This window comes from Salvelinus fontinalis, unplaced genomic scaffold, assembly GCF_029448725.1.
Source record: "Salvelinus fontinalis isolate EN_2023a unplaced genomic scaffold, ASM2944872v1 scaffold_0842, whole genome shotgun sequence".
In the NCBI taxonomy this organism is placed as follows: Eukaryota; Metazoa; Chordata; class Actinopteri; order Salmoniformes; family Salmonidae; genus Salvelinus; species Salvelinus fontinalis.
Window position 1 is genome coordinate 59,826 of NW_026601051.1, and position 24,589 is coordinate 84,414.

Below are 24,589 nucleotides of genomic sequence, written 5' to 3' on the forward strand. Positions count from 1 at the left end.
GCTTCCTGCTTTAATTTTTGCTTGTAAGCAGGAATCAGGAGGATGGAATTATGGTCACATTTTCCAAATGGAGGGCGAGCTTTGTATGCATCTCTGTGTGTGGAGTATAGGTGGTCCAGAGTTCTTTTCCCTCTGGTGGCACATTTAACATGTTGATACAAATTAGGTAAAACTAATTTAAGTTTACTTGCATTAAAGTCCACCGGCTACTAGGAGTACCGCCTCTGGGTGAGCATTTTCTTGTTTGCTTATGGTGGAATACAGCTCATTCAATGCTGTCTTTGTGCCAGCCTCTGACTGTGGTGGTATGTAAACAGCTACAGAGAATATAGATGAAAACTCTCTCGGCAGGTAATGTGGTCTGCAGCTTATCATGAGAAACTCTACCTTTCGCGAGCAATGGCTCGAGACTTCCTTAGATATTGTGCACCAGCTGTTGTTTAAAAAAATACATAGACCGCCGCCCCTTGTCTTACCAGACGCCGCTGTTCTATCCTGCCAGTACATCGTACAACCAGCCAGCTATGTTGTATGTTGATATTGTAGTTGTTCAGCCACGACTCCTTGAAGCACAAGATGTTACAGTTTTTAATGTCCCGTTGATAGTTTAATCTTCCCAATAACTTGTCCATTTTATTGTCCAGAGATTGCATGTTTGCAAGCAGAATTTAGGGGAGTGGGGGTTTATTCAATCGCCTCCTACTCCTCAGAAGGCAGCCCGCCCTCCGGCCTCTTTTTGCTCCACCTCCTCTTCACGCAGATTACTGGAGTCGGGGCCTGTTTCCGAGGGAGCCGTATATCCTCCGCTTTGGCCTCGTCAGAGTCATGAAAGAAGAAAAAGGATTCTGCTAGTCCGTGGTGAGTAATCGCAGTCCTGATGTCTAGAAGTTATTTTCGGTCATAAGAGACGGTAGTGGCAACATTATGTACAGAAATTGTTTTAAAAATGGTTCAAAAAAAGTTACAAACAACGCAGATAAACGAAGAAAAACACAAATGGTTGGGGGCACGTAAAACGTATGCCTTCTGCTTCGGCGCCATTTTGATCAACCTTAACAAATGTGATCTCATACCAATTTATTGCTGTGACTCCGTCAACATTGCCACCATACCTGGTTAAAAGGAAGTTAAATATTTAGGAATTGTTATCACTAAAAACATTCCAAATAGAGAATCTTTAAACTTTGATAATAGGACTCATTCCATGAGAGTTTCATTAAGTCACTGGCTACAACGTGATATCTAAATTCTGGGTCGTATTCTTTTGTCCAAGATAGATGGTTTATCTAGAATCATTTACCCAAGTCAGTCCCTTTTTCTTTCTTCTAGGAGGAATAAAACGCATTATATTTGGAAATCACAATTAGGGAAAGATTATGATAGTGGAGGTTTACAGGCTGTTGATTTTGAGTAGTTAGTGGGTGCTAATAAAATTAAATGGTTGAAAGGATGTCTGTCTAATCCAAGCTCTATGTGGTGTCATATCCCTAATAGTCTGTTTAATAATCTTGGTGGACTAGAATTCCTAATGAAATATGATTTTTTGATTCTCCAAAAATACCTGTGAAATTGTCTAAGTTTCACCAGCAAATGTTATTTTTCTAGAAAATGATATTCAAGCATAATTTTCCCCAACAAAACATTGACTTGGAACAAGATTTAAAATTAATAGGAAATCCATTTTCAAAGGCCTTTGGTTTGACAAGGGTATTATTTTTCACGTGATTTGGTAGACAACGCTGGGGAGTTGCCATTTGATGAGTTCATAGATAGATCTCAGGTTAATTATACTCGAGAAATTATATGAAGGTTTGCAAAGAAATTCCACTTCCTTTACTTTGACTTATGAACACTTTGAGGTTCTCTTTTCCAAGTTACGAATGATTTGAATACTTTGGATTAAAAAAATGCAACAATAAGTGGATATGATTGGCAATTAAGTAATTTTGGGTGATTATCATTCTATACATTGCTAAGGAACTGACCAACCCATGCTATGGTCAAAAGAGACTACCTTTTACCTTGTCTAGTTATCCCAAAAGTTTAAGGAACTAATTAAAAAAAAAAAAATCCATCTAAACTGTAAATTATATTTTACACAAAGGTTTCTTCATTTTCTCGCAATAGGCGGTCTTGTAGGCAGGTCCTCACCAGACAACATCAAACCCACCCTCGCTGGACCAGACAGGACTGGCAAAAAAACAAAAATAAGCTCTTCACTGACTAGTCGCGGATTTGTCTCACCAGGGGTGATGGTCAGATTCGCGTTTATCATCTAAGCATAGAGCGTTACACCGAGGCCTGTATTCTGGAGCGGGATCGATTGAGGTGGAGGGTCCGTCATGGTCTGGGGCGGTGTGTCACAGCATCATCGGACTGAGGATGTCGTCATAGCAGGCAATCTCAACGCTGTGCAGTACAGGGATGTGGTACCCTTCCTGCAGGCTCATCCTGACATGACCCTCAAGCATGACAACACCACACTGCTAGTTCTGTGGGTGATTTCCTGCAAGACAGGAATGCCCGTGTTTAGCCAAGGCCAGCGAAGAGCCCATTGAGCACGTCTGAGACCTGTTGGATCGGCGGGTGAGGGCTAGGGCCAGTCCCCCCAAAATTGTCCGGGAACTTGCAGGTGCCTTCGTGGAAGAGTGGGGTAACATCTCACAGCAAGAACTGGCAACCCTGGTGCAGTCCATGAGGAGATGCACTGCAGTACTTAATGCAGCTGGTTGCCAGACAATACTGACTTACTTTTGACAGCCCCCCTTGGTTCAGGGACACATTCCATTTCTGAGGAACTTGTTCAGTGTATGTCTGTTGAACGTCACGTTCATAAATATTTAAACATGTTAAGTTTGCTGAAATTTAATGCAGTTGACAGTGAGACGACATTTTTTTGCAACTTTTTGGGTCCTAAGAGAATTCTATTCAACAAACAATGGATCAAAGAATTGAAATGCCCACTGAACAGACACCCAGACTGCATCTTCAAGAAACAAAGTGAATCCATGTTTAATAACCACTCATGAGATTAAATACGTACACCCGTTTTATTGACAACAAGCTACAATAATTACACAAGTCAAACGTATTTTACAGCAACAAATACCTTCAAAGTAATTCACTATAATATGAAACATTTGCAGTTAGGATGCTGACACCAGAGTAGCATTTTTGGTTTCAATTGATAGTTTGAAGGATTAAACAGGTTCTTATGGAGCACACGGAGGGATAGCTCTTTCCACATGATTCATCGTTCCAGCCGTTTTCAGCTTAAGAGGAAACACGAAATAGAAAAGTAGGTCACATTTATTTGTTAAGCCTACTCTGAAAAAGTTGAATTTGATGAATGATAATGGGCTTACTGTACCTCCAAAGTTAATCTGAATACATGGCTCTCTGGCACCATTGTGGTTATTCGGCTCCCCTTCAGCCCAGCTCTCGTGATCAAATTTGGAGCCGTCACTCCAGAACCATAGCCTGTCCTGTGGGGAAGTAGTGAGATCTCAGTATCAAATATTACATGTGCTTCCTGAACAATTTCTAAAATCTGACACTCATGGTCTTTCCTCCACCACCTGTAGCACCAAAACTGTAAAAATCCCAATGCATTTCAATGGCCATAGACTTCAATTGTGAAAAAACTACAACCGTTTAAAGACTGAATCCGCATTAGGGAGAAACAGCGCCACTGGCCACCCCACCATCGTGATCATTTTTGTTGGCTGAGCAGCGTCGCGCAGCATGGTTAAAACAAACAAAAAAATAGCACCAACTCAGTTGTTATATGTCGCAAACTGACGGGTCACCATTAAGGCTTCCAGATTTTAACACCATACAAACTTTAGACATGGCAACCTATTCCATATCGGTCTGGCCTTTTGATACCACGCTATAGTATTCATTCTTTTTGTACATCTGTAAGATCTTCCAAAACAGTTTTTTTTATATAGACACACTTTCTTGACAAAAACGTCAGCTACAACCTTAATCCCAAGGTCTCAAATAGAAAAAGCCAGCTAGTAAATTGTTTCTGCGCCATAGCAAAAGAGGAAGAGGCGAAGCGAGAAGGATAACTGCGCCCAAAATCTGCCTTCAAGCAAGTCGTTTTTGTATGGCCGTCAACAAGATGTCGAATTTCATTCACAAAAAATAGTGGCTTATTTGAGCAAATATACGTTTTGTAATGCTTAGGTTGTTACGAGTACTGATACAAATAGCACACGTGACATGTCAGAAACTGAGAAAACCATTTATACCGGAGTTGTGCCTGTCACTCGAATCTGCTCTCTCATAGGCTAGAATGGTCCCACCTGATCTGCCCGACATTGCAGACTCTTCACATCTTAGAGGCCAATGGAGTATCTGGTCAATCTGTGGCAATTGCTCTGGAGTTGATAGACTGGATATTTCGAGATGATCAACTCAAATCTAGACCTACATCCAACAGTATTTCTTTTGCTTTTGACATTGACTTGACACGAGGCCTTTGTCACATGCCTAATACTTATAACAAGGCTAATAAAGCACATTAATATCAGTTTAAAAAGATGACATTGGGCCATTCAAAGCATCAGTTGCGATTGCTATTCCCCATTTGCTAAATGTCAATGATCTTTCCTCGTCACCATCTTTCCTCTGCGGTACCTCAAACTGTGGTCATTACCAGCGAGTTGATTACTCCTGGCACAGAGTTGTCTGAGCAGTGTCTTAACACCTACTCGGAGCGGATGGTTTTATTAGTCTTAAAACAGGATTCCTAGGACCTGACAGATTGATGACTATACTAAGACCTCAAGCTGAACTGTTCAGCTAGAGTATACCTCTCACTGGAGTCATTTCTATTAAGGATCTTCACTTTTACTCAACTATGACAACTGGGGTACCTTTTCCACCTTTGCTTGAACAGCATCAAATCCGCCAATCCAGGTAAGAGGGAAACTGCCAGTCGCGATCAACACCACCGCCTGTAGAAATTGGGACTCTTCATAGCTGTGCACAGATGCCAGGTTTGCGCCAAGGTACTTTACAGTGTTGTGCACAGGCTTCAGTTTTTCTCCAAGTAACTGACAGTGGCGCTAGAGCAAGCAGTACACAGAGACAAAGACATGTCATAATGGAAGTATTAGGCAGTTGTCCAGTCTGAGAATTTGTCTTCTGGACTCTCAAATATTGCCATCGGAACTAATGTTCAATTAAACAGGCTCTTGGAGATTAGTTCAGCTCGGTCTTAACCCATGTCCTGAGGGTTCTAATATACAAGAGGGCCCAACTCAACAAATATTGAAAACCCTATAGAACATTTTTATTACAGCATATTAATGGGAGGTTCAGTATTTTACATGAGGCGCCGGTTAAAATAAGGCCAAAGCACCTTTAACTAAAAAACAAAGTTAATTTCAATTGCAGAGGGTAAGCATTATACCTCTGCATTGGGCCATGTCCTTGAAGTTTTGACAAACATGAAGCAGCGTGAATTAAATTGGAACCAGCCTCCGGGGCATAGGTTTCTTTGGTCTGCTGCAAATTTCACCAAATCATCTGAAAGGAGAAGACAGGGAGTGTTCCTGAAATTGCAACCGACTTTAAAGGATAGTCCTGACTGACCGATCCCCTTGCATCATAAATAACATTTGTAGATCAGTCATGCCACACTACAACAAGAGATACACAATGAATGAAGCACAAACTCATTCCACAGAGCGCAGAGTGTCTACAGGTTTTCGCTCCTCCCTCGATTGAGCAATTTAGGTCACTAATTAGTAAAGAACTCCCCTCACCTGGTTGTCTAGGTCTTCATTGAAAGGTAAACAACCTGCAGATACAAGGCACTCCGTGGAATGAGTTTGACACTCGTGATGTAAAGTGTGAGGCTGACTCTTACTTGCTTTGTTCACAGTCATTATGTCACCCAGTGTAAAGGCAGCGCTGAGAAGCAGTAGAAGGGTCAACGTCGCCATGGTGATAGTCTCCTGAGACACACACACACACGAGATAAGCCATCAGTGTGTCCCCAACCTCTCCTCGAGTACCCCAGCAAGTCCACTTATCACATTCAACTAATGAAGGGCTAAGGAATACCAGGCATCATCTCTTCCACCACATACAGTAGATTAGGAATGTTTGACTCCCAAATGGCACTATAGGGAATTGAAAGCATCTGATATTCACCATCTACTTAAGTTAAGGAGAAGTCTATGCTCTTGGGTTCTCCCCAAAACCACACCCTAGCTAACTAACCCCGATGCATGGCACACCTGGTAAGACACCTTTTTGCATATGAAATTGGCTGGTAAAGTACATTTTTCTAGAGCAGGATACTAACTTGCCTAGCATGAGCTACTTTTCTTTATACAAACACGTCGCAAGCGACTTCTTTCAAATAGGCTCATTCTTCTCATCTGCCCTACAACTCTTCAGTGTAGCGTTCTGGCAATATACACAGTAAAATGGGTAATAAACTACTAAAGGGGCCCTAAAAAAATGTAAAAAGCTGAGATTTTAAACCCCAAATTACATGCATTTTCCAAGAAGTTCTCAATTCAATTTCCTGGTTTGCCACTCAATTACAATTGGTAATGGAGAACAAAATGTGTTGTTCTGAGTCCATGGCAGTGCTTAAATCGCATCAGAATACCATTTGTTTTAGGTCTGGAAGAAAAGTAACACATGAGGAAGCAATGCGTGGTCTAATGTGCCAGTCTAGCGATGGTTCTGTATTGCCAATTGCTGCTCATTTCATGGCAAGGTTTGCAAATAACAATAGATACCTGTCACAAGTATAGAAATTGTAAGTATACTTTGCAGTTAACACTTAATTGAGAGAATCTGTCAACCCACTAGGCATACTCTGGCTACACAGGGAGTGAGCGACAGACAGGGCAATATTGCTGGAAATTAATTGGCAGATATGGTTTTAAAGTTGACTAACCAGAGGTGGGATAACGTCAAGTCGCGTTGATTTAGTAACTTGCAGTGTCTGATACTTGAGATTTGTTTGACACTTGAACACGTGAAATTAAATAAAAATTATTTGGCGAACTACTGCGACCTGTTGGAGACCCCTGCCCTATATAATGCACTACATTTGATCAGGGTCATACATGCCCGATGGGTCCTGGTCAAAAGTAGTGCACCACATAGGTTACCATTTTTGATGAAAGCAGATCCAGTACTAGATGACTATGTTGATCTCTCACCTGCAGTCTGGTCTTGTCAGCGCTCTGTTTGTGAGTTGAGTTTTACTGCTTCCTGCTGTCCTTTTTAAGGACCCATCCAGTCAGACCCCTCCCTCTCTCATCATTTAACCGTTCAAATAATCAACTAATCATCAAGCTTTTATCATTTGAATCAGCTGTGTTGTGTTAGGGCAAAAACCAAAAACGTTGGGCATAGTCACGGGAAGAAGTTTGGTGGTGCAGGGTACTTTTAATGAATGTTATTTTCAATTGGGGTGCTAGAAAAATATCTTTGCCTGTGCTACAGGCACTCTATTGGTCCACTATTATAGCACTACTTTTGTGAAAATGTAACAAATCTATAAAAAGTGAACATATATATGTATATATATATATATATATACAGTACCAGTCCAAAGTGTGAACACACTTACTCATTCAAGTAATGTTTAATATTTTCTTTTTAGAATAATAGTGAAGACACCAAAACTGTGAAATAACACATATGGAATCATATAGTAACCAAATAAAGTGTTAAACAAAACCAAATATATTTTAGATTCTTCAAAGTAGCCACCTTTTGCCTTGATGACAGCTTTGCACACTCTTGGCATTCTCTCAACCAGCTTCACCTGGTATGCTTTTCCAACATTCTTAAAGGTATTCCCACATATGCTAAGCACTTGTTGGCTGCTTTTCCTTAACTCTGCGGTCCAACTCATCCCAAACCATCTCAATTGGGTTGATGTTGGGTGATTGTGGAGGCCAGGGCGGTCTGTGGCAGCACTACATCACTCTACCTTATTGGTCAAATAGCCCGTACACAGCCTGGAGGCATGTTGGGTCATTGTCCTGTTGAAAAACAAACGATAGTCCCACTAAGCGCAAACCAGATGGGATGGTGTATCGCTGCAAAATGCTGTGGTAGCCATGCTGGTTAAGTGTGCCTTGCATTGTAAATAAAACACAGACAGTGCCACCAGCAAAGCACCATCACACCTCCTCCTCCAAGCTTCACGGTGGGAACCACACATGCGGAGATCATCCGTTCACCTACTCTGCGTCTCACAAAGACACACTAATCAGACCAAAGATTTCCACTGGTCTAATGTCCATTGCTCGTGTTTCTTGGCCCAAGCAAGTCTCTTGTTCTTATCGGTGTCCTTTAGGAGTGGTTTCTTTGCAGCAGTTTGACATGAAGGCCTGATTCACGCAGTCTCCTCTGACCAGTTGATGTTGAGATGTGTCTGTTACTTGAACTCTGTGAAGCATTTATTTGGGCTGCAATTTCTGAGGCTGGTAACTCGAATGAGCTTATCCTCTGCAGCAAAGGTAACTCTGGGTCTTCCTTTCCTGTGGTGGTCCTCATAAGAGCCAGGTTCATCATAGCGCTTCACGGTTTTTGCCACTGTACTTGATGAAACTATCAAAGTTCTTGAAATGCTCCGCATTGACTGACCTTCATGTCTTAAAGTAATGATGGACTGTCATTTCTCTTTGATTATTTGAACTGTTCTTGTCAAATAAATGGACTTAGCCCTATTTGGTAAAAGACCATCTTCTGTATACCGTGTCACAACACAACTGACTGGCTCAAACACATTAAGAAGGAAAGAAATTTCACAAATTCAGTTTTAACAAGGAACACATGTTAACTGAAATGCATTCCAGGTGACTACCTCATGATGCCTGATAAGAGAATGCCAAGAGTGTGCAAAGCTGTCATCAAGGCAAAGGGTGGCAACTTTGAAGAATCTCAAATAGAAATAGATTTTGATATAACACTTTTTTTTGGCCTACTACATGATTCCATATGTGTTATTTCATAGTTGTGATGTCGTCATTATTATTCTACAATGTAGAAAATAGTACAAATAAAGAAACACCCTGGAATGAGTAGGTGTGTCTAAACGTTTGACTGGTACTGTATGTATGTATGCTCTTTACTTGTCAGTGTTCCAAATGGGGACATTATTTGTATTTTTACCTAAACATGCAACCACCATCAGATAGAATTCATAGCAAGCAGTGCACTGGGTTAGTCAGATTTGATTAAATATAACAGAACAGATGAACTGGCGAGACATTCACTCTCATGGGATGGGTTGCCAAAAAGAACTAACTGAAAGCCACACTCCCAGATCTATTTATGCTGTTTTGCCAAGGCGATCACTGTTATGGTTCACAGCAAAAATGCAGTCAAAATACACTTGAAATGCAGCTGATATGTTGATGCTTCTATATCCCTGGATATCACCTGCATGAATAGCAATTTCTGTTAAGCTCGTTCCTACCCTGCTCCTGTATTTTTTTCAAACATAGACCAGTAGCATTGCTAGTGCATCTCTCTCGCTCTCTGCCAGAGTCTACCCCGTTATAAGAACCCCAATAATAATTGCTAAAAGCCTATGTAAGTCTGTTGGCTGATTGGCATGTATGAGATGATGGAATTTGCTTTTGGAAAAAGTTGAGGCTTTTTGACACTGGCTTGAACGGGTCTTAGCAGAGCATGTGTATGAGCATCAACAAGTCTTGTTGCCCTATACCCTTTGAGAATGAATGAACAAATTGTTACTTCACACAAACATATGTACCAGATTCCTTTTGGGAAATGAATTTGGGTAATTTCCTTTACACATTGGAGGACCCCTGCAAAACCAAGCGTGAGGTTATGGTTTTGGTTATGGTTCTATTTTTTTATATATATTTTTTTATATATATATATATATATATTTTTATATATATATTATTATTATTTATTTATTTTTATCCAAGATGGCGTAGCAGTGTAGTTTCATCCTCTCGTGTACGTTTGTATTTTTCGTATTTTTTTATATATTTCAATTTTTTTTTCTATCTCTTTTCGATTTTTATTTCGATTAAACCTTCCGGTAACCTACCTCACCCAATGTGATACGGAATCGCTATTATTTTTTAACTTCAAGAACCCCCAGTAGCTAACCAGCTAATCAGCTACAAGCTATTTAGTCATTTTTAGCCGCTGCTAGCAGCTTTTACCTTCTGCACAGACACCAGCCCTGTTATTAGCCTGGATATTACTCACCAATTTACCAGCATCGGACCGTCTCTCCACAACAACGCCGGATTCCTGCCGTAATCCCCGAGCCACTACTTCTGATCCTCACAGCTAGTTTGCAGCTAGCGCCACTGCCACGAAGCTAGCACCAGTTAGCAAACACAATTCTACAATACCTCTTTCGCCATCGCCATCCGGCTTGGATTCTCTGTCGACACGACCACGTCTGGTCTGCAGACGAATACCCCATCCGCTGTGCCCTCAACCGGCCTCCGTCTGAGCAGACCCCCTCCGTCTGAGCAGACCACCCCCCGGGCTACTAACTTTAAACGCTGCGTGCTAGCGTAGTGGCGGCTTCCCTGCTCCATCTACGGCTGTCCCCTGGACACTATGATCACTTAGCTACATAGCTGATGCCGGCCGGACTGTCCATTAATTCACGGTACTCCATTCTGTTTATTTGTGTTTTATCTGTCGGCTCTGTGTTTTAACTCAGGCTCTGCGTGTAGTTAATCCGACCCTCTCTGCCTAGTCGTCGCCATTTTTACCTGCTGTTGCTGTGTTAGCTGACTAGCTGCTGTTATCTCACCTGTTGTTTTAGCTAGCTCTCCCAATCAAGACCTGCAATCACTTTATGCCTTACTGCATGTCTCTCTCAAATATCATTATGCCAGTATACTGTTGTTCAGGCTAGTTATCATTGTTTTGGTTTGCAATGGACCCCGTAGTTCCACTCTCCGTACCTCTGATACCTCCTTTGTACCACCTCCCACACATGCGGTGACCTCACCCATTGAGACCAGCATGTCCACACCCAGTGCCTGGGCTTGCCTCCACGGTACCCGTGCCCCACCATACCCCTGTCTGCACATTATGCCCAGAATCTATTCTACCACGCCCATAAATCTGCTCCTTTTATTCCTGGTCCCCAACGCTCTAGGCGACCAGTTTTGATAGCCTTTAGCCGCACCCTCATCCTACTACTCCTCTGTTCCTCGGGTGATGTGGAGGTAAACCCAGGCCCTGCATGTCCCCAGGCACCCTCATTTGTTCACTTCTGTGATTGAAAAAGCCTTGGCCTCATGCATGTCAACATCAGAAGCCTCCTCCCTAAGTTTGTCTTACTCACCGCTTTAGCACACTCTGCCAACCCTGATGTCCTTGCCGTGTCTGAATCCTGGCTTAGGAAGGCCACCAAAAATTCTGAGATTTCCATACCCAACTATAACACTTTCCGTCAAGATAGAACTGCCAAAGGGGGAGGAGTTGCAATCTACTGCAGAGATAGCCTGCAAAGTTCTGTCATACTTTCCAGGTCTATGCCCAAACAGTTCGAACTTCTAATTTTAAAAATGAATCTCTCCAGAAATTAGTCTCTCACTGTTGCCACCTGCTACCGACCCCCCTCAGCTCCCAGCTGTGCCCTGGACACCATCTGTGAATTTATCGCTCCCCATCTGGCTTCAGAGTTTGTTCTGTTAGGTGATCTAAACTGGGATATGCTTAACACCCCGGCAGTCCTACAATCTAAGCTAGATGCCCTCAATCTCACACAAATCATCAAGGAACCCACCAGGTACAACCCTAAATCCGTAAACATGGGCACCCTAATAGACATTATCCTGACCAACTTGCCCTCCAAATACACCTCTGCTGTCTTCAATCAAGATCTCAGCGATCACTGCCTCATTGCCTGTATCCGCTACGGGTCCGCGGTCAAACGACCACCCCTCATCACTGTCAAACGCTCCCTAAAACACTTCTGCGAGCAGGCCTTTCTAATCGACCTGGCCCGGGTACCCTGGAAGGATATTGACATCATCCCGTCAGTTGAGGATGCCTGGTCATTCTTTAAAAGTTACTTCATCACCATATTAGACAAGCATGCTCCGTTCAAAAAATGCAGAACTAAGAACAGATATAGCCCTTGGTTCACTCCAGACCTGACTGCCCTAGACCAGCACAAAAACATCCTGTGGCGAACTGCAATAGCATCGAAGAGCCCCCGCGATATGCAACTGTTCAGGGAAGTCAGGAACCAATACACGCAGTCAGTCAGGAAAGCAAAGGCCAGCTTTTTCAAGCAGAAATTTGCATCCTGTAGCTCTAACTCCAAAAAGTTCTGGGATACTGTAAAGTCCATGGAGAACAAGAGCACCTCCTCCCAGCTGCCCACTGCACTGAGGCTAGGTAACACGGTGACCACCGATAAATCCGTGATAATCAAAAACTTCAACAAGCATTTCTCAACGGCTGGCCATGCCTTCCTCCTGGCGACTCCAACCTTGGCCAACAGCCCCGCCCCCCCCCACCGCTGCTACTCGCCCAAGCCTCCCCAGCTTCTCCTTTACCCAAATCCAGATAGCAGATGTTCTGAAAGAGCTGTAAAACCTGGACCCATACAAATCAGCTGGGCTTGACAATCTGGACCCCCTATTTCTGAAACTGTCCGCCGCCATTGTCGCACCCCCTATTACCAGCCTGTTCAACCTCTCCTTCGTATCATCTGAGATCCCCAAGGATTGGAAAGCTGCCGCGGTCATCCCCCTCTTCAAAGGGGGAGACACCCTGGACCCAAACTGTTACAGACCTATATCCATCCTGCCCTGCCTATCTAAGGTCTTCGAAAGCCAAGTCAACAAACAGATCACTGACCATCTCGAATCCCACCGTACCTTCTCCGCGGTGCAAGTTTCCGAGCCAGTCACGGGTGCACCTCAGCCACGCTCAAGGTACTAAACGATATCATAACCGCCATCGATAAAAGACAGTACTGTGCAGCCGTCTTCATCGACCTGCCCAAGGCTTTCGACTCTGTCAATCACCATATTCTTATCGGCAGACTCAGTAGCCTCGGTTTTTCTAATGACTGCCTTGCCTGGTTCACCAACTACTTTGCAAACAGAGTTCAGTGTGTCAAATCGGAGTGCATGTTGTCCGGTCCTCTGGCAGTCTCTATGGGGGTACCACAGGGTTCAATTCTCGGGCCGACTCTTTTCTCTGTATATATCAATGATGTTGCTCTTGCTGCGGGCGATTCCCTGATCCACCTCTACGCAGACGAAACCATTCTGTATACTTCTGGCCCTTCCTTGGACACTGTGCTATCTAACCTCCAAACGAGCTTCAATGCCATACAACACTCCTTCCGTGGCCTCCAACTGCTCTTAAACGCTAGTAAAACCAAATGCGTGCTTTTCAACCGTTCGCTGCCTGCACCCGCACGCCCGACTAGCATCACCACCCTGGACGGTTCCGACCTAGAATATGTGGACATCTATAAGTACCTAGGTGTCTGGCTAGACTGCAAACTCTCCTTCCAGACTCATATCAAACATCTCCAATCCAAAATCAAATCTAGAGTCGGCTTTCTATTTCACAACAAAGCCTCCTTCACTCACGCCGCCAAACTTACCCTAGTAAAACGGACTATCCTACCGATCCTCGACTTGTCATCTACAAAATAGCTTCCAATACTCTACTCAGCAAACTGGATGCAGTTTATCACAGTGCTATCCGTTTTGTTACTAAAGCACCTTATACGACCCACCACTGCGACCTGTATGCCCTAGTCGGCTGGCCCTTGCTACATGTTCGTCGTCAGACCCACTGGCTCCAGGTCCTCTACAAGGCTATGCTAGGTAAAGTGCCGCCATATCTCAGCTCACTGGTCACGATGGCTACACCCACCCGCAGCACGCGCTCCAGCAGGTGTATCTCACTGATCATCCCTAAAGCCAAAACCTCATTTGGACGCCTTTCCTTCCAGTTCTCTGCTGCCTGCGACTGGAATGAATTGCAAAAATCTCTGAAGTTGGAGACTTTTATTTCCCTCAACAACTTTAAACATCTGCTATCCGAGCAGCTAACCGATCGCTGCAGCTGTACATAGTCCATCGGTATATAGCCCACCCAATTTACCTACCTCACCCCCCATACTGCTTTTATTTATTTACTTTTCTGCTCTTTTGCACACCAGTATCTCTACTTGCACATTATCATCTGATGATTTATCACTCCAGTGTTAATCTGCTAAATTGTAATTATTCGATTTATTGCCTACCTCCTCATGCCTTTTGCACACATTGTATATAGATTCTCTTTTTTCCTACCATGTTATTGACTTGTTTATTGTTTACTCCATGTGTAACTCTGTGTTGTTGTCTGTTCACACTGCTATGCTTTATCTTGGCCAGGTCGCAGTTGCAAATGAGAACTTGTTCTCAACTAGCCTACCTGGTTAAATAACTTTTTTCTGTGCGCGCAATCAACAGCCTATTTGTGCATGCCCAACAGAATGAACATTGTGGTGCGGGGACTGCCATATTGTGTCATCATTTTGCCATAAGGCGTAGAGCCATTTTTGCAGTTGTAACGCTCGTTTGGTGGCGTATGAACGGACCAAGGCGCAGCGGGTGTTGAATACATAACGATTTATTACAAACAGACGAAACACTGACAAAACACTAGAACAAACTACAAAACAATAAACGAAGGCAACAGACCTGAAACAAACAAACTTACAATTAGACGAAGGACGCAAGAACAGGAACAGACTACCTAAAACGAACGAACAAATGAAACAGTCCCATGTGGCTTACACAGACACAGGAACAATCACCCACAAACAAACAGTGAGAACAACCTACCTTAATATGGCTCTCAATCAGAGGAAACGTCAAACACCTGCCTATAATTGAGAGCCATACCAGGCAACCCATTAACCCAACATAGAAAACACATAACATAGACTACCCGCCCTGACCAATTAAACACATACCAAACAACAGAAAACAGGTCAGGAACGTGACAGCAGTTGTAAAGCTAATTTCCTGCAATTTTACACATTTTGCTATATGAGTGAGAAACTAATTAAACCAATGGGGGCCTGTCATGCCAAATACTGTCCCCCACTGCGTCGCAATATGATTCGATCAACTATTAGCGTCCATTGCTTTATCAACGGTGTGATTACCTAGTGATTCGAATTTTGGAGATCACAGCCTAAATTGTGTTCTTTTCTTCGTCGCTATGCAAACAAGGCTGGTTTTTGGGACAATTTTGCTGTTTACACAAGCTTTGTTTAGCTTTTTGAGTACCTCGTCAACATTACAACATGAAATCCTTACGTCTTAAATGTTGCTCCGTTTCGGAAATGTCAAAGAAACCGTGTATTCTGCTAGACACAATATCACAAAGTAAGCCCATGTCCACTACATAAATATGTACATCCTTTTGATTCAGTCACTGGCTTGCCTGGCTGTCATGGTTTTATTTTAACCTGCCCTTATAATATCATTTCAGTAGTCCTCTTATGTTTCACCCCCCCCCCCCCCCCCCAATAGCTCATTAATACACCCTTGTGGTTGAATATATATCTAGTGTAGGTCCTAGGATACAACAATTAATAACCTGGAACATATAAATACCATCAAAGGATACCTTACAGCTTCCAATAATGAACACCTTGTGAAACCCAACCTGTCAATATTAGAATACATTAACATGAATCATTTTTGGTACAGTTGTGTCATGAATTTATTTTCACAGATTTTCTGTACACTCAAATGGCAATCATAGACTAAAATACTGAATTTTTGTTTGTGGAATAAAGAGGTGTGGGTGGGAGGTTCTGCCTGTCCCTTGTTCTCAACAGGCAGCCAGTCTCGGAAGGGGGACTGCAAAGTCCAGGCACTGCTGCTCTCTTGAAAACAGGAGCAGGGTTGGAGACAGACACATAAACAAGCAAACACACAGAGGTTACACTGAGAAAATATAATGTATTGGTGCAGTGTTAGAAATGGGAGATATGTACTTCAACACTTTTGGAAGATATGTCCTAACTGGTCCCACTCCGACTCGGAGCACAGCGAATCAAACTGATCCGAACTCACTGGTTCTGGTGGATGGGATACCTCCCGGGGGGCTCGGCCAGTCGATGGCCCTAAGGTCATTTGGAGAGGTAAATTGAAGAGGTACATTTTTATACGCTCAGCATAACTACAATTTCTTGCTTTTCTCAAATGTCAACCAAAACGTTACGTACTTTGTCTATCGAGCTTCCCTGAAGTGTAGGGCGTCAGGGCTTTCAGCGGTCGACTGATTGTTGGCTTCCACCGAGGTAACCCTTGGAAGTCCGAAAAAAACTAAAAGTAGCTTGAGGTTATTTTTTATGCAAATAGTTGAGATTTTAAATATTCACTTTAACAGATGGTGACCCCAGCTAGGAGCGAAAGAGCAGCGAGGTTTTCCCCAGGTCTCGCATTCCTTTCGTCCTTCTTCCAAACCAAGTAATTTGCCAGACGTCATAGCACTTGGTCCCGTTTCTTGATTCTGCTCCGGTAGCTCTCCTCCTGCGCCTTGTCCAGTCTCACCTTGATTGATAACAGGAATAAATACAATTATATTTCCTTGGAAGGTGGTCCTCCAAGGCGTTCTGATCGGGTTCGAAAACTTCCACCACATCAGGTGGGGTTTCAGTGATCAGAAAGTACGTTATACAAACATTTGATAACAATAGCATTGTTTACCTCAGTCAACAGCTGCGGCTCCTGTCCGTACTCTGGATGCTGCGGTCGTGTGCAAAGAGAGACTTTACCTTCAGGTTGTTCTCCCACCCTTCCTGGTACCAATCAAGGGACTTTCCCATGGCAGTCTTGAGGGTCTGGTTGGTCCAGTCACCAAACCTAGAGGAGGGGGTAGGAAAGCGATTATGTATTGACAATGTAACATGGAAAAACAAAAACAAATTGTAAAAACCAGTCCAGCGTTCATGACCTCGGTCACTCAATGATGACCGTGGGTGTTGATATCCAGTCTCATCCTTGATGGGTATCATACAAAACAATCTATTTTTGGTTCCAATCACCTTTAATGGTTTACAGAAGGGATTTGAGTTAAGCACGTCCTCTTTCTTCCCTTACTGACCCTAATGGGTATTACCGCCACCTTCACTTCATTACTGTGATCATGGTGATGCAATTATACTAGCTAGCTGTGCACGGAGGGAATAAACACGTCACACTGAGCATCATGCGATTCCATATGAAATGCATTTCTAAAGCCCTTTTTACATCAGAAGATTTCACAAAGTGCTTATACAGAAACCCAAACAGCAAGCAATGCAGATGTAGAAGCATGGTGGCTAGGGGGAAAAAACTCCCTCGAAAGGCAGGAACCATGCTCTGAGGGGTGGCCAGTCCTCTTCTGGCTGAGCCGGGTGGAGATTTAGAGTACATGGCCATTAAGGCCAGATCGTTCAAGCTGTTGAAACATTCATAGATGACCAGCAGGGTCAAATAATAATCACAGTAGTTGTAGAGGGTGCAACAGGTCAGCACAGCCGGAGGAAACGTCAGTTGGCTTTTCATAGAGAGAGTCGAAAACAGCACGTCCGATGAACAGGTCCATGTTCCATATCCGCAGGCAGAACAGTTGAAACCAGACTAATAGAGTTGGCGCTAATAAGTACATCTTGTACTCACGTCTATACCCAGCGAGCGAGTTTGGTAACGCAAAGCTACATTCTGGGATTCTAAAAACCAAACGACTGCACCACTACTTGGTCTACAGGGAACGGATGGGGTAGGGAAATGCAATACTAATATTCACAGACAGCGCTCTGACATCCACGTGATAATTTTCAACTTTTAAAGCTATACACACACTGTTTACATTCGTGTTTGTGGAGTAATAAACTCAGCAAGAAAAGAAACATCCCTTTTTCAGGACCCTGTCTTTCAAAGATAATTTGTAAAAATCCAACTACACAGATCTACATTGTAAAGGGTTTAAACACCGTTTCCATACGCTTGTTAACCTTTTCTCAATAGGGGGTGCTGTTTGCACTTTGCAATAATTTCGTTCCCAAATTAAACTACCTCGTACTCAATTCTTGTTCGTACAATATGCATATTATTATTACTATTGGATAGAAAACACTCTCTAGTTTCTAAAACCGTTTGAATTATATCTGTGAGTAAAACAGAACTCGAGTTGGAGCAATTTTCCTATGAGGAAGTGAGAAATCTGAAATCTGCAGGCTGTTCTGAGGTCGGTTTATTAATTTGCATGTCTTCTATTGGTTGAGATGCACTGCATACGCCTTCCCCTGGATGTCAGCGAATAGTGAGAATTGAAATGGAGTTGCTAGGCAGATCTGAGGCCTTATAAATGGGCTGGCAACGTGGGGTCCTCCCTTTCTTCTCTTTGCCATGACGCAAGACAGACCTCAGGATGGCGTTCGAGAAAGCTCCCGTTATAGCCCTTAGATATATCCGGCTCTGATTTTATTCGATATAGGTGTTAAAGACATCATAATGTTGTTATTTTAAACCGAGTTATATCAGTTTATATCAGTATATTGCGATTTTCGGGTATTTATTTGTGCTGCGTTCTAGGGAGTTGGACACGTCTGGCCCACATGGCTAATGTTTACTGCTAATTCCAACGTTGAAGGCGACAATCTACAACCGAGCAACGATTCTTTTGGAAAAAGGACAACTTGCTCATCAAAAAGTAAGAACTATTTATGATGTTAATTCGTTGTTCTGTTGAAAAATGTAAAACTCATATTCCGCCATTAATTTCGGTGCGGTCTCGCTTTAACGCACGCTGTGTGTCGTAGTAACGTTAATTTTAAAAATCTAACACAGCGATTGCATTAAGAACTAATGTATCTTTCATTTGCTGTCCAACCTGTATTTTTAAGTCAAGTTTAAATTTAGTTACTGATTAGATTAGGTGCCTCTCCCAAGATTTCTCCCGACATATTGTTGGCAGCTTGGCTACTATTCTCATTGTATAACCACGATTTGTGCCGCTAAATATGCACATTTTCGAACAAACTATGTATTGTGTAATATGTTATAGGACTGTCATCTGAAGAAGTTTGAGAAGGTTAGGGAAAAAATGTATATCTTTTGCTGGTTTATTCGTTATCGCTATTGTTGGCTTGAATCAATGCTGTTGTGTGGTTGGCTATTGTAAGCTAATATAATGCTATATTGTGTTTTCGCTGTAAAACACTTAAAAAAATCTAAAATATTGGCTGGATTCACAAGATAACTTTGTCTTTCATTTGCTGTACTCTGTGTATTTTTCATAAATTATTTATTAGTATTTAGGTAATTCACGTTGGTCTCTAGTTATTCTAGTTGCTTTGGTGAGAGTTGTGATGGTGGCTGCAATGGTAAACTATGATTTATACCTGAAATATGCACATTTTTCTAACAAAACATATGCTATACAATAAATACGTTATCAGACTGTCATCTGATGAAGCTGTTTCTTGGTTAGTGGCTATTTATATCTTTATTTGGTCAAAATTGTGATAGCTACCTATGCAGGAAAAAAAATGGTGGAAATAAGTTGTCTTTTGCTATCGTGGTTAGCTAATAGATTTACATAGTGTCTTACCTGTAAAACATTTTAAAAATCAGAAATGATGGCTGGATTCACAAGATGTGTATCTTTCATCTGGTGTCTTGGCATGTGATTTAATGATATTTAGATGCTAGTATTTACTTGTGACGTTATGCTAGGCTATGCTAGTCAGCTTTTTTACTGATGGGGGTGCTCCCGGATTGTGATGAAGTAGAAGTTAATGAACATGCACCTGTGGAACAGTCAAGACACTAACAGCTTAGTCGGTAGGCAATTAAGGTCAGTTAGGACACTAAAAGAGGCCTTTATACTGCCTCTGAAAGACACCAAAAGAAAGACGCCCAGGGTCCCTGCTCATCTGAGTGAACGTGCCTTAGGCACGCTGCAAGGAGGCATGAGGACTGCAGATGTGGCCAGGGTATTAACTTGCATTGTCCGTGCAGTGAGACACGTTCCTGTCTCCGTAGCGACAGCTGATCGTCCTCGTAGTGGCATAACACGTGTAACACCTGCACAGGATCGCAACATCAAACCTGCGGGACAGGTACAGGATGGCAACTGCCCGAGTTACACCAGGAAGGCAAAATCCCTCAGTGCTCAGACTGTCCGCAATAGGCGGTCTTGAAGGCAGGTCCTCACCAGACATCACCGGCAACGTCAAACCCACCCTCGCTGGACCAGACAGGACAACAAAAATAAGCTCTTCACTGACGAGTCGCAGAATTGTCTCACCAGGGGTGATGGTCAGATTTGCGTTTATCATCTAAGGAATGAGCGTTAAACCGAGGCCTGTACTCTGGAACGGGATCGATTTGGAGGTGGAGGGTCCGTCATGGTCTGGGGCGGTGTGTCACAGCATCATCGGACTGAGGATGTCGTCATAGCAGGCAATCTCAACGCTGTGCAGTACAGGGATGTGGTACCCTTCCTGCAGGCTCATCCTGACATGACCCTCAAGCATGACAACACCACACTGCTAGTTCTGTGGGTGATTTCCTGCAAGACAGGAATGCCCGTGTTCAGCCACGGCCAGCGAAGAGCCCGGATCTCAATCCCATTGAGCTCGTCTGAGACCTGTTGGATCGGCGGGTGAGGGCTAGGGCCATTACCCCCAGAATTGTCCGGGAACTTGCAGGTGCCTTCGTGGAAGAGTGGGGTAACATCTAACAGCAAGAACTGGCAACCCTGGTTCAGTCCATGAGGAGATGCACTGCAGTACTTAATGCAGCTGGTGGCCAGACACGATACTGACTTACTTTTGACAGCCCCCCTTGGTTCAGGGACACATTCCATTTCTGAGGAACTTGTTCAGTGTATGTCTGTTGAACGTCACGTTCATAAATATTTAAACATGTTAAGTTTGCTGAAATTTAATGCAGTTGACAGTGAGACAACATTTTTTTGCAACTTTTTGGGTCCTAAGAGAATTCTATTCAACAAACAATGGATCAAAGAATTGAAATGCCCACTGAACAGACACCCAGACTGCATCTTCAAGAAACAAAGTGAATCCATGTTTAATAACCACTCATGAGATTAAATACGTACACCCGTTTTATTGACAACAAGCTACAATAATTACACAAGTCAAACGTATTTTACAGCAACAAATACCTTCAAAGTAATTCACTATAATATGAAACATTTGCAGTTAGGATGCTGACACCAGAGTAGCATTTTTGGTTTCAATTGATAGTTTGAAGGATTAAACAGGTTCTTATGGAGCACACGGAGGGATAGCTCTTTCCACATGATTCATCGTTCCAGCCTTTTTCAGCTTAAGAGGAAACACGAAATAGAAAAGTAGGTCACATTTATTTGTTAAGCGTACTCTGAAAAAGTTGAATTTGATGAATGATAATGGGCTTACTGTACCTCCAAAGTTAATCTGAATACATGGCTCTCTGGCACCATTGTGGTTATTCGGCTCCCCTTCAGCCCAGCTCTCGTGATCAAATTTGGAGCCGTCACTCCAGAACCATAGCCTGTCCTGTGGGGAAGTAGTGAGATCTCAGTATCAAATATTACATGTGCTTCCTGAACAATTTCTAAAATCTGACACTCATGGTCTTTCCTCCACCACCTGTAGTACCAAACCGTAAAAATCCCAATGCATTTCAATGGCCATAGACTTCAATTGTGAAAAAACTACAACCGTTTAAAGACTGAATCCGCATTAGGGGGAAACAGCGCCACTGGCCACCCCACCATCGTGATCATTTTTGTTTCCTGAGCAGCGTCGCGCAGCATGGTTAAAACAAACAAAAATAGCACCAACTCAGTTGTTATATGTCGCAAACTGACGGGTCACCATTAAGGCATCCAGATTTTAACGCCATACAAACTTTAGACATGGCAACCTATTCCATATCGGTCTGGCCTTTTGATACCACGCTATAGTATTCATTCTTTTTGTACATCTGTAAGATCTTCCAAAACAGTTTTTTTTTATATAGACACACTTTCTTGACAAAAACGTCAGCTACAACCTTAATCCCAAGGTCTCGAAAATAGAAAAAGCCAGCTAGTAAATTGTTTCTGCGCCATAGCAAAAGAGGAAGAGGCGAAGCGAGAAGGATAACTGCGCCCAAAATCTGCCTTCAAGCAAGTCGTTTTTGTATGGCCGTCAACAAGATGTCGAATTTCATTCACAAAAAATAGTGGCTTATTTGAGCAAATATACGTTTTGTAATGCTTAGGTTGTTACGAGTACTGATACAAATAGCACACGTGACATGTCAGAAACTGAGAAAACCATTTATACCGGAGTTGTGCCTGTCACTCGAATCTGCTCTCATAGGCTAGAATGGTCCCACCTGATCTGCCCGACATTGCAGACTCTTCACATCGTTAGAGGCCAATGGAGTATCTGGTCAATCTGTGGCAATTGCTCTGGAGTTGATAGACTGGATATTTCGAGATGATCAACTCAAATCTAGACCTACATCCAACAGTATTTCTTTTGCTTTTGACATTGACACGAGGCCTTTGTCACATGCCTAATACTTATAACAAGGCTAATAAAGCACATTAATATCAGTTTAAAAAGATGACATTGGGCCATTCAAAGCATCAGTTGCGATTGCTATTCCCCATTTGCTAAATGTCAATGAGCGTCGTCACCATCTTTCCTCTGCGGTACCTCAAACTGTGGTCATTACCAGCGAGTTGATTACTCCTGGCACAGAGTTGTCTGAGCAGTGTCTTAACACCTACTCGGAGCGGATGGTTTTATTAGTCTTAAAACAGGATTCCTAGGACCTGACAGATTGATGACTATACTAAGACCTCAAGCTGAACTGTTCAGCTAGAGTATACCTCTCACTGGAGTCATTTCTATTAAGGATCTTCACTTTTACTCAACTATGACAACTGGGGTACCTTTTCCACCTTTGCTTGAACAGCATCAAATCCGCCAATCCAGGTAAGAGGGAAACTGCCAGTCGCGATCAACACCACCGCCTGTAGAAATTGGGACTCTTCATAGCTGTGCACAGATGCCAGGTTTGCGCCAAGGTACTTTACAGTGTTGTGCACAGGCTTCAGTTTTTCTCCAAGTAACTGACAGTGGCGCTAGAGCAAGCAGTACACAGAGACAAAGACATGTCATAATGGAAGTATTAGGCAGTTGTCCAGTCTGAGAATTTGTCTTCTGGACTCTCAAATATTGCCATCGGAACTAATGTTCAATTAAACAGGCTCTTGGAGATTAGTTCAGCTCGGTCTTAACCCATGTCCTGAGGGTTCTAATATACAAGAGGGCCCAACTCAACAAATATTGAAAACCCTATAGAACATTTTTATTACAGCATATTAATGGGAGGTTCAGTATTTTACATGAGGCGCCGGTTAAAATAAGGCCAAAGCACCTTTAACTAAAAAACAAAGTTAATTTCAATTGCAGAGGGTAAGCATTATACCTCTGCATTGGGCCATGTCCTTGAAGTTTTGACAAACATGAAGCAGCGTGAATTAAATTGGAACCAGCCTCCGGGGCATAGGTTTCTTTGGTCTGCTGCAAATTTCACCAAATCATCTGAAAGGAGAAGACAGGGAGTGTTCCTGAAATTGCAACCGACTTTAAAGGATAGTCCTGACTGACCGATCCCCTTGCATCATAAATAACATTTGTAGATCAGTCATGCCACACTACAACAAGAGATACACAATGAATGAAGCACAAACTCATTCCACAGAGCGCAGAGTGTCTACAGGTTTTCGCTCCTCCCTCGATTGAGCAATTTAGGTCACTAATTAGTAAAGAACTCCCCTCACCTGGTTGTCTAGGTCTTCATTGAAAGGTAAACAACCTGCAGATACAAGGCACTCCGTGGAATGAGTTTGACACTCGTGATGTAAAGTGTGAGGCTGACTCTTACTTGCTTTGTTCACAGTCATTATGTCACCCAGTGTAAAGGCAGCGCTGAGAAGCAGTAGAAGGGTCAACGTCGCCATGGTGATAGTCTCCTGAGACACACACACACACGAGATAAGCCATCAGTGTGTCCCCAACCTCTCCTCGAGTACCCCAGCAAGTCCACTTATCACATTCAACTAATGAAGGGCTAAGGAATACCAGGCATCATCTCTTCCACCACATACAGTAGATTAGGAATGTTTGACTCCCAAATGGCACTATAGGGAATTGAAAGCATCTGATATTCACCATCTACTTAAGTTAAGGAGAAGTCTATGCTCTTGGGTTCTCCCCAAAACCACACCCTAGCTAACTAACCCCGATGCATGGCACACCTGGTAAGACACCTTTTTGCATATGAAATTGGCTGGTAAAGTACATTTTTCTAGAGCAGGATACTAACTTGCCTAGCATGAGCTACTTTTCTTTATACAAACACGTCGCAAGCGACTTCTTTCAAATAGGCTCATTCTTCTCATCTGCCCTACAACTCTTCAGTGTAGCGTTCTGGCAATATACACAGTAAAATGGGTAATAAACTACTAAAGGGGCCCTAAAAAAATGTAAAAAGCT

At 42.8% G+C, this 24,589-nt stretch overlaps 2 protein-coding genes across 3 annotated transcripts; both read right to left on the reverse strand.

Annotated features, from left to right (window-relative positions):
- Positions 1-3,036: 3,036 nt before the first annotated feature.
- On the reverse strand, positions 3,037-7,273 carry LOC129847434 (ladderlectin-like). 2 transcript variants are annotated; one of them, XM_055915226.1, is made up of 6 exons: positions 7,200-7,273; positions 5,885-5,972; positions 5,426-5,541; positions 4,887-5,078; positions 3,371-3,485; positions 3,037-3,272 (listed from the first exon to the last, which is right to left on the reverse strand). In XM_055915226.1, the coding sequence occupies exons 2-6, from the start codon at positions 5,958-5,960 to the stop codon at positions 3,181-3,183; spliced, it is 591 nt and encodes a 196-aa protein (XP_055771201.1). In that variant the 5' UTR covers positions 5,961-5,972; positions 7,200-7,273; the 3' UTR covers positions 3,037-3,180. The 2 variants fall into 2 exon arrangements, with proteins under 2 accessions (XP_055771201.1, XP_055771202.1); XM_055915227.1 differs by lacking the exon at positions 7,200-7,273 and adding an exon at positions 6,932-7,054.
- Positions 7,274-21,140: 13,867 nt separating this feature from the next.
- Positions 21,141-24,089, reverse strand: LOC129847436 (ladderlectin-like). The gene is made up of 5 exons (XM_055915228.1): positions 23,979-24,089; positions 23,520-23,635; positions 22,981-23,172; positions 21,475-21,589; positions 21,141-21,376 (listed from the first exon to the last, which is right to left on the reverse strand). The coding sequence occupies exons 1-5, from the start codon at positions 24,052-24,054 to the stop codon at positions 21,285-21,287; spliced, it is 591 nt and encodes a 196-aa protein (XP_055771203.1). The 5' UTR covers positions 24,055-24,089; the 3' UTR covers positions 21,141-21,284.
- Positions 24,090-24,589: the final 500 nt, after the last annotated feature.